At 39.8% G+C, this 13266-nt stretch overlaps 1 protein-coding gene across 2 annotated transcripts in view; it reads right to left on the bottom strand.

Moving 5' to 3' along the window:
- BTK (Bruton tyrosine kinase) overlaps positions 1 to 13266 on the bottom strand; it is a 29707-nt gene that overhangs the window by 10249 nt on the left and 6192 nt on the right. The window contains exons 1-6 of one of the 2 annotated variants that reach the window (XM_055393541.2): positions 12973 to 13125; positions 10995 to 11161; positions 10333 to 10431; positions 7990 to 8058; positions 6468 to 6549; positions 303 to 431 (exon numbers count right to left, since the gene is read on the bottom strand). In XM_055393541.2, coding sequence (XP_055249516.1) covers positions 303 to 431; positions 6468 to 6549; positions 7990 to 8058; positions 10333 to 10431; positions 10995 to 11135 — 520 coding nt within the window. In that variant the 5' untranslated portion in view covers positions 11136 to 11161; positions 12973 to 13125. Of the gene's footprint in view, positions 1 to 302; positions 432 to 6467; positions 6550 to 7989; positions 8059 to 10332; positions 10432 to 10994; positions 11162 to 12972; positions 13126 to 13266 lie in introns of those variants that run through there. The other variant, XM_055393542.2, reaches the window with a different exon arrangement.

The raw sequence follows: 13266 nt of genomic DNA, 5'->3' as shown, positions 1-13266 counted from the left end.
CCAGTGATAATAGCTACAGAGTGCATATTTGGGAAGGGCCCAGGGACAGGTTTGGTCAGGAACTTTACTCTTGTATTTGGTGCCTTTACATAAGTTATGAAAAGTCTTGATGGCTACAGCCCAGTGCCAGTTTGCCCAGCTAGAAAGAACAGAGCATCAGCTGGATTTTGGTTCCCACCCATCCCCTCTCCCAGGCTTCTTTGTACTCTGGCCAAAATGTACAAACCTGGGTTTGATAGAACCCTGAGAAAGTGATGGATAGAGTCAAAGGAGGGAGAGATTATATTGATCAGATCTCTTACTTCCATTTCTGTTCTCCAAAATTTGGCAGCCCATAGCATTTTTGGCTGTCTGAGAGCAGCAGAGATACTGCCCATCAATCCAGAAGCAAGGGTGATATTTCTGTACCAGATCACCGTTGTACCGGATTACTGTAAGAGGAGAAAAGAGAGAGAGAGGTGACATTTGACATGTGGGAGAATCTACCATAGGCATGTTTTCCTCTTTGAGCATAGTGGTGAGCTGGTCCTTCCTCAGCCACCCTGAAGGGAAGCAAACACAGGACCAGTTGGCTCACATGCTTCGCCGTGGAGAGTTCCTGTGTCGTTCTCTTCAGTGGTTCTGTTATGATGACTATCTCCCAACCAGTGACCAAAGCGATAAGAATATCTGATGTCTCCAGAGCCCCAGAACAAAAATACATTATCTATGGTTTCCCGGTAGCCATTACAATCTTCCCGTAAAGCAGGTGTTGACTCTGGTGGTCTTTCCCAGAAAAGGGAAACAAATGTGACAAGCCAGTCCTCACTCCAGCTTTCAATATACCAATGCCCCAGCTCCTGGAGTGCTCTTTTAGAGTTATTTGTCTTTGTGAAAACTCCTGCCTTGCACTTTCTGTGTTCATAAAAGTCAACAGAGCAGAGCTCAGGATCAAATTAAGGTGATTTTGCCTCTAGAATAAACATAGTTCAGTCTTCCTAGGGCCACTGAGGTGGGTTGAGCTCCTTGTGGGAGACAAACACAGCAGTTCTATTTCCCTCACAGGGTTTTAAGGCCCAAAAGATCTCTCAGAATAGACAACAGGGTGTGTTGCAGATAGGAGGAATTAGTTTTACAGTTTTTAATACTGTGGCATTGCAAGAATTTTAACCGGAAGTTGATTAGACAAGTCAACCTGGGATCCTGTTGCCAGATGACAGAGAAGCAAAGACAAAGGAATTAACTGACAATCGCTAGCCTTGGGGCAAAGATCTAGGCTAGCCTTAGAATATGCATATTTGAGGACTTGCTCATTTCAGCATTTGATGCTAAAAAGAAGCCCTGCATAACTTTTTTTAAAAGATAAAAATAAAAACAAAATAAAACCTTCCTTTGTAGAGATCAGCTTAAGTCCTTAAGAGCTTGCTAGTCACACTCTACTCACTCAAGACTTTGGAGGAGGCCTAGAAGCTACTGGTGGCCAGGTGCATTTTACAGGGAAATGAAGAAAAAGTGCTGTCTCTCTCTTTTTTTTCTTTCTTTTTTTAAAAGTGCCATCTTGATGCTTTTCTAAACATGGATTTGAAGACTTCTAACCGGTGTCTCTTGCCCACACACACTCACCCCTCACTTTTTCAGCATATCCCTTCACCATTGCACCAAATGCAGAGTGGTGGGAGCTGATCAGATAAGAGTGCAAGCTAAAAGGGGCTACATAGTCTGTACAGGATTTTAAAACAGTAATAAAGCCAACCAAAAGTCTGTAGGCCTTCTATTATCCTTATTGCCAAATTCAGACAAAGAAAGTAGGGAAAACCACTAGACCATTCAGGTATGACTTAAATCCCTAACGATTATACAGTGGAAGTGAGAAATAGATTTAAGGGCCTAGATCTGATAGACAGAGTGCCTGATGAACTATGGACGGAGGTTCGTGACATTGTACAGGAGGCAGGGAGCAAGACCATCCCCAAGAAAAAGACATGCAAAAAAAGTAAAATGGCTGTCTGAGGAGGCCTTACAAATAGCTGTGAAAAGAAGAGAAGCAAAAAGCAAAGTAGAAAAGGAAAGATATACCCATAAGAATGCAGAGTTCCAAAGAGTAGCAAGGAGAGATAAGAAAGCCTTCCTCAGTGATCAGTGCAAGGAAATAGAGGAAAACAATAGAATGGGAAAGACTAGAGCTCTCGTCAAGAAAATTAGAGATACCAAGGGAACATTACATGCAAAGATGGGCCCGATAAAGGACAGAAATGGTATGGACCTAACAGAAGCAGAAGACATTAAGAGGTGGCAAGAATACACAGAAGAACTGTGCAAAAAAGATCTTCACAACCCAGATAATCACGTTGGAGTGATCACTCACCTAGAGTCAGACATCCTGGAATGTGAAGTCAAGAAGGCCTTAGGAAGCATCACTACGAACAAAGCTAGTGGAGGGGATGGAATTCTAGTTGAGCTATTTCAAATCCTAAAAAACGATGCTGTGAAAATGCTGCACTCAATATGCCACCAAATTTGGAAAACTCATCTGTGGCCACAGGACTGGAAAAGGTCAGTTTTCATTCAATCCCAAAGAAAGGCAATACCAAAGAATGCTCAAGCTACCACACAAAAAGCAGAGACATTACTTTGCCAACAAAGGTCTGTCTAGTCAAGGCTATGGTTTTTCCAGTAGTCATGTATGGATGTGAGAGTTGCTCTGTAAAGAAAGCTGACTGCCGAATAATTGATGCTTTTGAACTGTGGTGTTGGAGAAGACTCTTAAGAGTCCCTTGGACTGCAAGGAGATCCAACCAGTCCATCCTAAAGGAGATCAGTCCTGAATATTCATTGGAAGGACTGATTCTGAAGCTGAAACTCTAATACTTTGGCCACTTGATGCTAAGAGCTGACTCAGTGGAAAAGACCCTGATGCTGGAAAAGATTGAGGGCAGGAGGAGACGGGGATGAAAGAGGATGAGATGGTTGCATGGCATCACCGACTCAATGGGCATGAGTTTGGGTAAACTCTGGGAGTTGGTGATGGACAGGGAGGCCTGGCGTGCTGCAGTCCATGGGGGTCGCAAAGAGTTGGACACGACTGAGCAACTGAACTGAACTGAACTCTAGCAATTCCAATCAATGTTCCAGATACTCTTCCTAGCTAGAACTGATTGCTCCTACCCTCTGCCCGTAACATTGAAGTGCCCACTGCCATGTTCAAGGAAATGGAAGGAGAGAGCTCAGGGCTCAGTCCTCAGGGATACAAGGTTTGCATGAAAAGTTCCACTGAAAAGAGGTGTTAGTTCAATACGAGATACCTGACATCCTACTTTTTAAATTGAGGTATGGATGTGAATGTGTTAGTCGCTCAGTCATGTCCTACTTTTTGCAACTCCATGTGGTCTGCCAGACTCCTCTGTCCATGGGATTTTCCAGGTAAGATACTGGAGTGGGTTGCCATTTCCTTCTCCAGGGGATCTTCCCAACCCAGAGGTAGAACCCAGGTCTCCCGCACTGTAGGCAGCTTTTTTTTTTTTAAACCATCCGAGCCACCAGGGAAGCCCTTGAGGTATAGCTTACATATAAATATATAAACTGAGGTATAGCTAATATATAATAAAACATGCAATCTGAGATATCCAGCTAGCCACATTTGTGTAAAACCATTTAACCACCACTCAGATCCAGCACCTCAGAAGGCTCCCTTGTGCCTCTTCACAGCCAATACTGCTACAGAGGTAGCCTGTACACCATGAGGCCCCCTTCTCATGTTAGCGATTTGCAATTGGTGCATTTTGCCCCAGAGTGGGATAACTTATCACTAGAGTGGGATTTTACAGCTTCCAGAGTATCTCATTATTGGCATTGCCAGCATCTGGTGCTTGAGATCTTTAGGATTTGCATCTAAATCTCCCAACAACTGTGGTGTTTGTGGCAAGGCAACTACTTTGGGGCTTGTCAGCCCAAGTAGATTCTGGAGTAAATGAAATTAAAAAATGCTTTCAGTAAAACACAAGGGAAGAAGAGGCAAAATTGAACCAATGAACCAACTGAAGTAGTGGTTTCTGTTTGTTTTGTTTTTGTTTTCACTGTTGGAATTTTACTTACCTAAGAAATTTTAATAGCAGGGCATAATCAACATAGTAAGGTTAATATCAGAGTCAACAAAACAAATTTACATGTTGAATAGTCTTATTCTCAGTCATCACTCATAAATTGAATATAGTGGGCACTCTGTATATTTTTGAGCTAACCTACAACTGGTTTTGAAATTGGTGTTTGAAGTGTTAAAGGAATTACTAACTTATACATACCACATTTTTTCCCTTTTGGTTCTCGCTCATCTAGTATGTCCCACCTTCCCCTATTTCCAAACTAAATCCTAGCTGTCCATCAGTGTGGATCTCAAGTTGGTGGTGGTTGTTCTGTAGAAAAATCATTTAACACACCTATTCGTTGGTCACCTTCTGTATGCAAGGCAATGTATAAGGTACTGTGGAAAGAACCAAAGAAGTACAAATATATATGCCCTCTGGAACTCCAGCTCAGCCTCTGCATGTATGTCTCTGCCTTGGAGGTGGCATCTTGGTTTAGAGCAGACTTTGGAGCTTGAGTTCAAAGCCTGACCATGCCACTTACTGAGTGCCTTTGGGCCAGTTACTTAACCTCCTATACCTCTGTGGTTTTTTTTTTTTTTTTTTTTTGGTCTCTAAAATAGGGATGGTGAAATTAACTGCCTCATGTAGCTGATAGGAAGAAGAAATGAGTTAACGTACAAAAAGGACTTAAGATATTGGATCATAATAAGCATTACTGAAGTGTTTGCTCATTTTGTACCCTCAAGGCTAACGGTGACCTCTTCAAAACATGCCAGGAACTGAACTACATGGTGCAAGATATCGCCTATTTGTAATGTCCACATGGCCTTACTCTTAAAATATCTTGCAGCCAACTACAGGTGCAATTTCTGGGCTTGAGAACCAGGCAGCACAAAACTCTGCAATGAGTTTAGGCTTTGGCATCAAACAGACTTAGGGATGTAGTAAGAACCCAGGCTCCACTGCTCACTAGCTATGTGCCCTTGAGCAACTTACTTAACCTCTTAGAGCTTCAGTTCCCTCATCTGTAATTAGGGGTATAATACATACTAAATAAGCTTATCGGCAGGATTAAATGTGCTAGTATGTTTGAAGCACTTGGCATAGAGCCTGGCACAGAGTTAATGCTCATTAGGTGTTAGTTGTTTTTAGCCCAAGGTTGCTGTGAGAATTAAATGAGATAATGATTACAAAATATCTAGCTTAGTGTCTGGCACACAAAAAGAACTAAGTAAATGACCTTTCTGTTTCTTTCTTCTCTTTTGGCTCGAAAGATCTGACGATTTTTGTACTGGCCAATCAGACTTGCATTCAAGGGACTGAACAAAGCTGGTGTAATCAACCACTGAATATCAGAATCTACATGTTTATTAAGACAAAGGGCTGTCATGCAATAACCCAACCATGCTGTTATCAGTCTGCCATCCTTCCTGTTTCTCTAGGCAGCCTTTCCTGATGTCAACTCAACCAGTTAATCTCTCAGTCACTTGACATGTGGCTATATATACACACAAATATGTGTGCATGCATCCTGTGCTGTAAGCATTTACAGTCGAGTTTATCTGAGTGCTCTATATGGTCTATGTGAAAAACTGAACTATGTTTAATTGAGGTCCTCACAAAGCAAGGAACAGAAAATAGCTCTTTGGAAAATATTTACCCACAATGAAAAGATGTACAGTGCTTTACAGTTGCCGTGTGCTTTCACATACATTACCTCCCAGAGGTGGGTACCATGGACATCATTATTATTCCTCTCTCAGAAAAAGAATTTGAACCTCAAAGAAGCTTGTTGGCCTGCTTACCAGAGGTCACCCAGCTTATCAGTGGTAGAAGAAGACTTGGAACCAGGGTCTTTACTCTGACCCTAAGCACTCTCATAATCATATATTAATTTTTTTGGAACCAGATATTTCATATCTATGATTCAAAATATTGAAATAACCATTGAGTGCCACACCACACCACCATTGTAAATTGGTATAAAGAATGGGACCTTTTTATAAGTAGGGAAATGGAGGAGCCTATAATTACAAAATTGCATTAAAGAGACAGTGGTAGAACTGAGTTGAAACTCTTAGACTAGCACCTGATCTTTCATCAAATATGATGGAATATTATTATCAATTGTATCACTAATATTGAAGAAAATGAAATATTTCTTGCCCCCCACTTCTCCTTTCTCATTCTCTCCCTTCTTCCCTTTTCCCCCTTGCTTTTTTTACCTCTCTTCTTGCATCCATTCTTTTTTCTTCTCTCCTTCTCCCTCTCTCCTTTTCTCCCTGTCCCCATTTTCTTTCCTTCTTTCTTTCTCTATCTTTTTCTCCCTCTCTTTCAATTTTTCTCTTTCCTTCCTCCCTCCCTTCCTTCCTTTGGAAACTAGTTTATTTTCCAAGTAATTCTCACCATTTTTGAGCTGGTGAATCCAACGCTTCCTCAGTTCTTCGGTTGGGGAGAAGACATAGAGAGGCCCTTCATCATATACAACCTGGGGCAATGGACACACAGACTTCAGCAGTTAGGAGTTGGAAAAAAAAATAAAGACCTTGAAGGAACTAATCTTAAGCTACAACTTTGTATAATGACAGTGGAATACAAAAAGGCAGGATCTTCAGTGAGCAGTGGGGCTGGTGTCATGCGAAGAATTCCTGAATAGTTCATATCCAAGGATGTAGGACTAACTCTTAGCTTTGAGAATTCTCCTAGGTCCTCCTAAATTGTGTTTCAATTTGTGTGTAAAATTCATAAGCTTTGTGTTTATCCAATGAAGGATATTTTATGATCTTATTAAGCTTTGTACGGAAGATGACTGAAGTAATGATTTATGTAACAAATCTTGATTAGTACATATGAATTATAAACTTCATCAGTGTGAGCAAAATTTTAACTCATGGCTAATTTTCCCCCCAATGCCTAGTGGCATCCCAAAATATTAGCCAAAATAAACTAAGTTTGGAATTACAGACCTACTTCAAAAAGAGTGAAGTATATATTAAGCATCATCATCAAATCAGTCAGTAGTTTTTTTAACACTACACATGTACAAGAAGTTGTGCTAGGTGTTATGGAGATGTACAAAACATATAAAACATGGTTTCAACCCTCACAGAGTTAGTAGACATCACAGTAGATTCTAAAGTCAAATGTAAATTAATTTTGAATTATCTGCTATTTACCATTATCCACCAGGCCAGTCACAACATTAACTTAGTGAAAAACAATGGTAGTAAAAACTGTGTCTAAAACACCTCTCCCTTTACAGGTTTTGTAAACTCTGTTATAGTCAGGGACATGAACAAGATCCTTTTACATTTTTTCTTTTTGCTTGTTAGTCTTGCTGTGCTCATAAATCCATGACAGAAAGCCCCCTCCCCTGAGACTTTCCACTTCCTTTTCTGGCTTTCACTGTTGCAGAGACTGCTTTATTCACTGTATGTAGCCTACAGAGTTCTAAGGACATAAGCAAACCAAATCAGAGATTGATTGAATCAGAAGCTCTTGCTCTCTTTGATGGCTTACATTGCATCTATCAAACAGATGTCTATGTGGCTCTTCAGTTATCCAAGACTTGAACAGAATTTAAGTTTATATGTGAATCTAATAAGGCTTCCCCACACTGAACTTCCTAATACTACTCCTTCCCTCCCCTTTTCTGTCTTTTCAACCCACATGACCACCATTAGACAGATAGGCAGAATCAGAAGGAAGTGAAATGCTCACTCGACAAACAGCATCTTTCTCAATGCAGTTATCATAGACAAGACACACCATAATAGAACTAGTGCCATTATGGATTCTCTTTGAGGTGTAAAGAGTAAAAGAAACTATGTTTGACTGGAAAATAGAAAAGCAAACACCCTCAGCCCATGTCATCCCTGATGATTACATTACAGGTCCCCTTGTGAGCTGATGAGAGAAAATACCTTACCTGGAAGGGGTAAGGGAACCTTTCAATAATTGAGATCTGCTCAATTTCACTGCACTCTTCTCCCCTTCTCTGCAATGACAGAAAAAATTCATAGTTATTGGCTGATGCATTACTCTTTTCTGGATTTCCTTAGGTACTGGGAGTCTTTTGCAGTGGTTCCACAAGACTATCCTGCATGAACAATGCTAATCCTTAGTGATGGCTTCCTATATTCCAGTGGGGACACACAGCCATAGGAACCAGCACACCCACATTCAAAAAATATCTCAAATTATTGAGGAAAGGGAGGTTACTCAATAAATGATGCTGGGACAAACATTTAACTACTAATATTGGCAGAGGTAGAAGAGTAGTTAAGGTAGCTATTTCAGACCATACACCAAAGTAAATTCTGGATGGATTCAAGAGCTTATGAAAGAAATAAAACTATGAATAACAGAAAAAAGTGAATATTTATATAATTTTGTGAGAGGCAAGGCCTTTCTAATATAATGCTAAAAGTTAGAACCATTGAGAGGAAGATGAGCTAATTTGATGACATAGACTTTAAAACCCAGTATGGTTTTTAAAAAAATAAACAAAATGCAAAGATAAATGAAAAACTGGAAAAATATTTTCAACATATATCATGAAGTTAATATATCTAAATCTCTTAAAAAGTACTAGGAATAAGGTAAATATTTCAATAGAAAAAAGGGCCAAAAAATCAACAGGCAATTCACAAATGGAAAAAGTATAAATGAGCTATAGATGTATAATTGAGTAGCAAAAAAATGACAAAATAAGTCAGCAATTAAATATTTAAAAATTAAATCATTTTTGGCCTTCTAATTAGCAAATATTTAAATTATCTGGTATTGAAAAGGACGTAGAGGAATAGATACTCTCATATTCAGCTTGTGGGAATATATAATATTCAAATTCTACTTCTACAAAATAGAATAAAACTATAAAAATAACCAAAGTGTACAGATTTCATAAAGAAAAGAACAAAATATTACTCCTAGTTAGTTGTTATAAAGAAAAGAATAACAAAGATACATAAAGATGTATGCAAGAATGTTCCCCTCAATGTGATTTTTGATATAAAATAATTGGAAACAATTTAAATGTATGTGAGAGTTGGACTGTGAAGAAAGCTGATCACCGAAGAATTGATGCTTTTGAACTGTGGTGTTGGAGAAGACTCTTGAGAGTCCCTTGTACTGCAAGGAGATCCAACCAGTCCATTCTATAGGAGATCAATCCTGGGTGTTCATTGGAAGGACTGATGCTGAAGCTGAAACTGCAATACTTTGGCCACCTCATGCGACGAGTTGACTCACTGGAAAAGACTCTGATGCTGGGAAAGGTTGGGGGCTGGAGGAGAAGGGGACGACAGAGAATGAGATGGCTGGATGGCATCACCAACTCTGTGGACATGAGTTTGAGTGTACTCTGGGAGTTGGTGATGGACAGGGAGGCCTGGCGTGCTGTGATTCATGGGGTTGCAGTGAGTCGGACACGACTGAGCAACTGAACTGAACTGAACTGAACTGAATAGGAGACTGGTTGAACAAATTAGAATATGTCCACAATAGGGAACACTATATAGTCATTAAAATCATATTATTAAAGATCACCTATTGTCCTGGGGAAAAGTTTTCATATATTGTTAAATTGAAAATGTAAGTGGCAAAGCAAGATGTTTAGTATGATTCTGTGTTTTAAATATATAACATATATATTAGTGTGAGTGTATGTGTTGTTAATGGAGAAAAACATCAGTAAGTCTGTACATGAGCATGTTAATAGTTGTTTTAGCTGATTAATGAGATTATACATAATTTTATCTTCTTTATGTGCTTTCTTTGTATTTTGCAGAGTTTCTGTAATAAACATGCATTTACTCTTGTCATCAGAAAAAAAAAGATATTTAAAAAATCAGGAAATCAGTAGATGTTATGTCCTCGGGGAAATGAGAGAAGAAGCAGTAAGAATCTCAAGACTCAGAGCCCTAGGTTTCTGGCTTGCAGACTAACTCAAGCCTGTAAAATCTGATCCTGGTGACTGAGGGAGTAAAACCAATCATCTCTGATCTGCTTGAACACTTGATGTGATATCATCTTAAAATTGGTGTTACAAGTTTTCCAGTTAAGTGAGTTGTTCTGCATCTGGGGACAAAGACATTGAGACTCAGCATAACCAATATGTGGCGGAGTGAAGAGCATATTGGTATAAGGGACCTTTATGTGTCCCACACTGCACAATATCACCAGTTTATTTACAGAGAATTGAAGTGTTCCAAGTTTCTGAACTCCACCCCACCCCCTGCACCTGGTTCTAACAATGGTCTCTTCTCACCGGAATCTGTCTTTCAGGGGGAGGATTTTTCTCAGGAACCACTGTTTCAACGCAGGTGATCTTCTCAACATCTATTGAACCCTTCTTACTGCCTCTTCTCTGAGAAAGAGAATGAGGAAGAAATGGAGAAAGGTTAAGAGCGATTAAGCAACCAGATGATTAGATTTTGCTATTTCATCATTCAACATAGTGCGGTGACACCCACACTCTACATCAGGACCTGTCATTTTGAAAAAATGAACAGACAAACCAAACCCAAACAACTTCCAGATCTATTAGCCTGTTCTTTTTTGACTACCAGATGGAGAGCAAATGCTATAGAAGAGTGGTTGACTTTGTGTGCTTTTTTAATTTTAACATAAAAAAATAAGGAAACAATTTCCAACTCTTGGATTTCATTCTCAACAATCATTTAATGAGTGCTCACCAACTTCGAAACTCCATGGTGAGATTTCCCTGATAGCTTCTTAGCAACTTTGAATTTTTGTTCCAGTATGACTTCCCAGTTCTGGGTTAGGAAATACTTTGCTGAGTTTGAAGTGTACTTAGGTCCCTTCCATCCTGTTCCACCCCCAACTCCAACCAAAAAGGATCTACCTTCTCACCAAGGCAGATTTAAGGCCAAGTCCTTAAAACTCAGGTTTCACAGCAGAGAAACTTACCCCGCGTTCAAAGTCATATTCATAGTAGGAAAGTTTTTGCACGGTTAAGAGAAAGAGGCGCTTCTTGAAATTTAAAGGTGATGTTTTCTTTTTCTGCTGGGATCGCTTCAGAAAGATGCTCTCCAATATCACTGCAGCCATTGCTTCTTTCTGGAGCTCACTGGGTGCTATTGATAATGAAAGTTCTTGAGGACCCAGCACATTGATCCTCCTCATCCCTCCTGGTTCCCCCTCAGCCTAGCCATCTACTTTCAAAAGAACAGAAATGTTCAAAGCTAACAAAGAACCATCTTCTTACCTTGATGTCCTCCTTCCATAACCCTCACTTCTGCCAGTTTTCAGGTATAATGGATGCACACTGAATTGGGGTGATTAGTTCTACATCATGAGTTCACATAAACTGGGTTCTTGCATAAGTCAATGGAGTGCTCTGGATATCAAGGACATGTACCATGTCCTTGGTAATGTCTAGAAGCAACTCTACCCTAACCACCCTTTTACTAAATGTGCAGAATCTGTGAACAATAAAAAGTCTCAGTGCAGCTGTTGGCCCTAATATCCCCAGAAGGTATAATGCAGGTGCCAGAACTCCACTGAGGCAGATATTGGACTTTCAGTTCCCAGTTTCCTAGACAGTGAGTATAATTTTTCATACCTTGTCCCACTGGGGTCTGTAACCAAGGGGTCTAATAAGGATATGGAGGCTGCACCTGCAGTTGTGGACATATACTAACTGCCACCCAACCGATTTTGCCCATCCTTTGTAGCTCTGGCTGAGCTTTGTTCTAAAATTGAAAAACAATATTTGAGAGGCAGTTGTTTTGCTTAGTTTTTGCTTTTTCTTCCTTTTTGCTTAGATTCATTCTTTCAGATAGGATCATCAACTCTTACAGATACCGTCTTTGATCATTTATGAAAAGTAACTTGTTTAGTCTCTCAATGGTAATTCAGAAAGATTCAGTTTGGGTAACTGAAATATACAAAGGCAAAGAAAGTTACACAAAGGCACCCTTGTTTGTTTGTTTTTTTTTAAATTCACACAAAGCACACAGTTATTCACTTAAATGCACCATCTTGTAATACTAATCCACAAATTTCATAAGAAAGATAAAGTGAAGACATAAATACTGATACAAAAACAGAGCACTAAAAAATTCTGAAAAAAAAATCACCAAATGATCGCCCCTTCCCCATCCAGTTTTGTTTGGGGTAAGTTCTTTTCCTGAAGGGGATAGGTTTTGTTTTAACTAAATTCCTTATGCTTTTGGTAGCAGAATAAAGTCAGTAGTTTTTTCCTACTTGACAAGCATAAGTTACTTCTCACACCAGGAAAGCAAGAGAATGGTTTGGATTGAAGTCTGAGGCTATCCACACCATTATTTTGCTCTTTCTTGTGGTGTAAACAGTTCTATTATTGTACTGAGGAGACAAAAATAGGTTACAGGAACACCAGGGATGTTAAGAATGATCACTTTGCTACTTGTTCATCGTCTGGATGCCACTGTTCTCTGGTGATAGATTTGTTCAACTTTTTATAAATGATCTTTTGAGAAAATTGGGCCAAGAAGTACACTTTTCCCTACACCTTGCCACACAGCTCTCTTCCCTGACTCCCAGGTTTAAATCATCTCTCACAGGAGAGACAAACTGATAAGAGTTGTAGCATTCAGATTCAGCTCAGTCCCCAAAGAGATTTCTTGTAACATTAAGATTTTTCATTTACTCAGAAGTAGTGATAACCAACTAATAACGGTTGGCTCTCAGGTACTGCCAACTCATCGAGATCCTGTACTAATATCACGTTTGTTCCCATGGTGAATCCCAATTAAGTACCTATTCACAACCAAAGATTCAACTTAGAAAAAAGAAAGTCATACCCGAAAGAAATCAAGTAACATGACCAGTAAATTGGATCATCTGAACAAACCATGTCCAGTTGCACCTCTTTTAGCTGAGTAAAGCACACCCATCATTTTACCTTTAGGTTTGTTGCAAGCTCTTGGTGAAAACACTCCCCGCTCGGACCCAGCATCTGCTTCAGCTTTGGCCTCGCCTCTTTTTTCCCATAAGACAGGTCCTTCTGGAAGCTGCCTATGTTCTTTTTGCTTTTCAGAACAAATCCAGTTTGTACAAGAGGAAGCCTTCCTCTCTTTCAAGTGTCTGTGTTGGGGTAGGGTTTAGAGCTGGTCTAAGTATGAGGAAGTAAGCTTCTCACTAGCCATCGCCCCTCTGAGCATGGGGTGAAATGGCCTCTACCTGTAGATCACTGAGC

Source organism: Moschus berezovskii, chromosome X (assembly GCF_049115385.1).
Source record: "Moschus berezovskii isolate FMDL1 chromosome X, NW_MosBer_1.0, whole genome shotgun sequence".
Taxonomy (NCBI): Eukaryota; Metazoa; Chordata; class Mammalia; order Artiodactyla; family Moschidae; genus Moschus; species Moschus berezovskii.
Note: the sequence above shows the minus strand (reverse complement) of the source record. Positions and strands in the feature narration are given on the sequence as shown.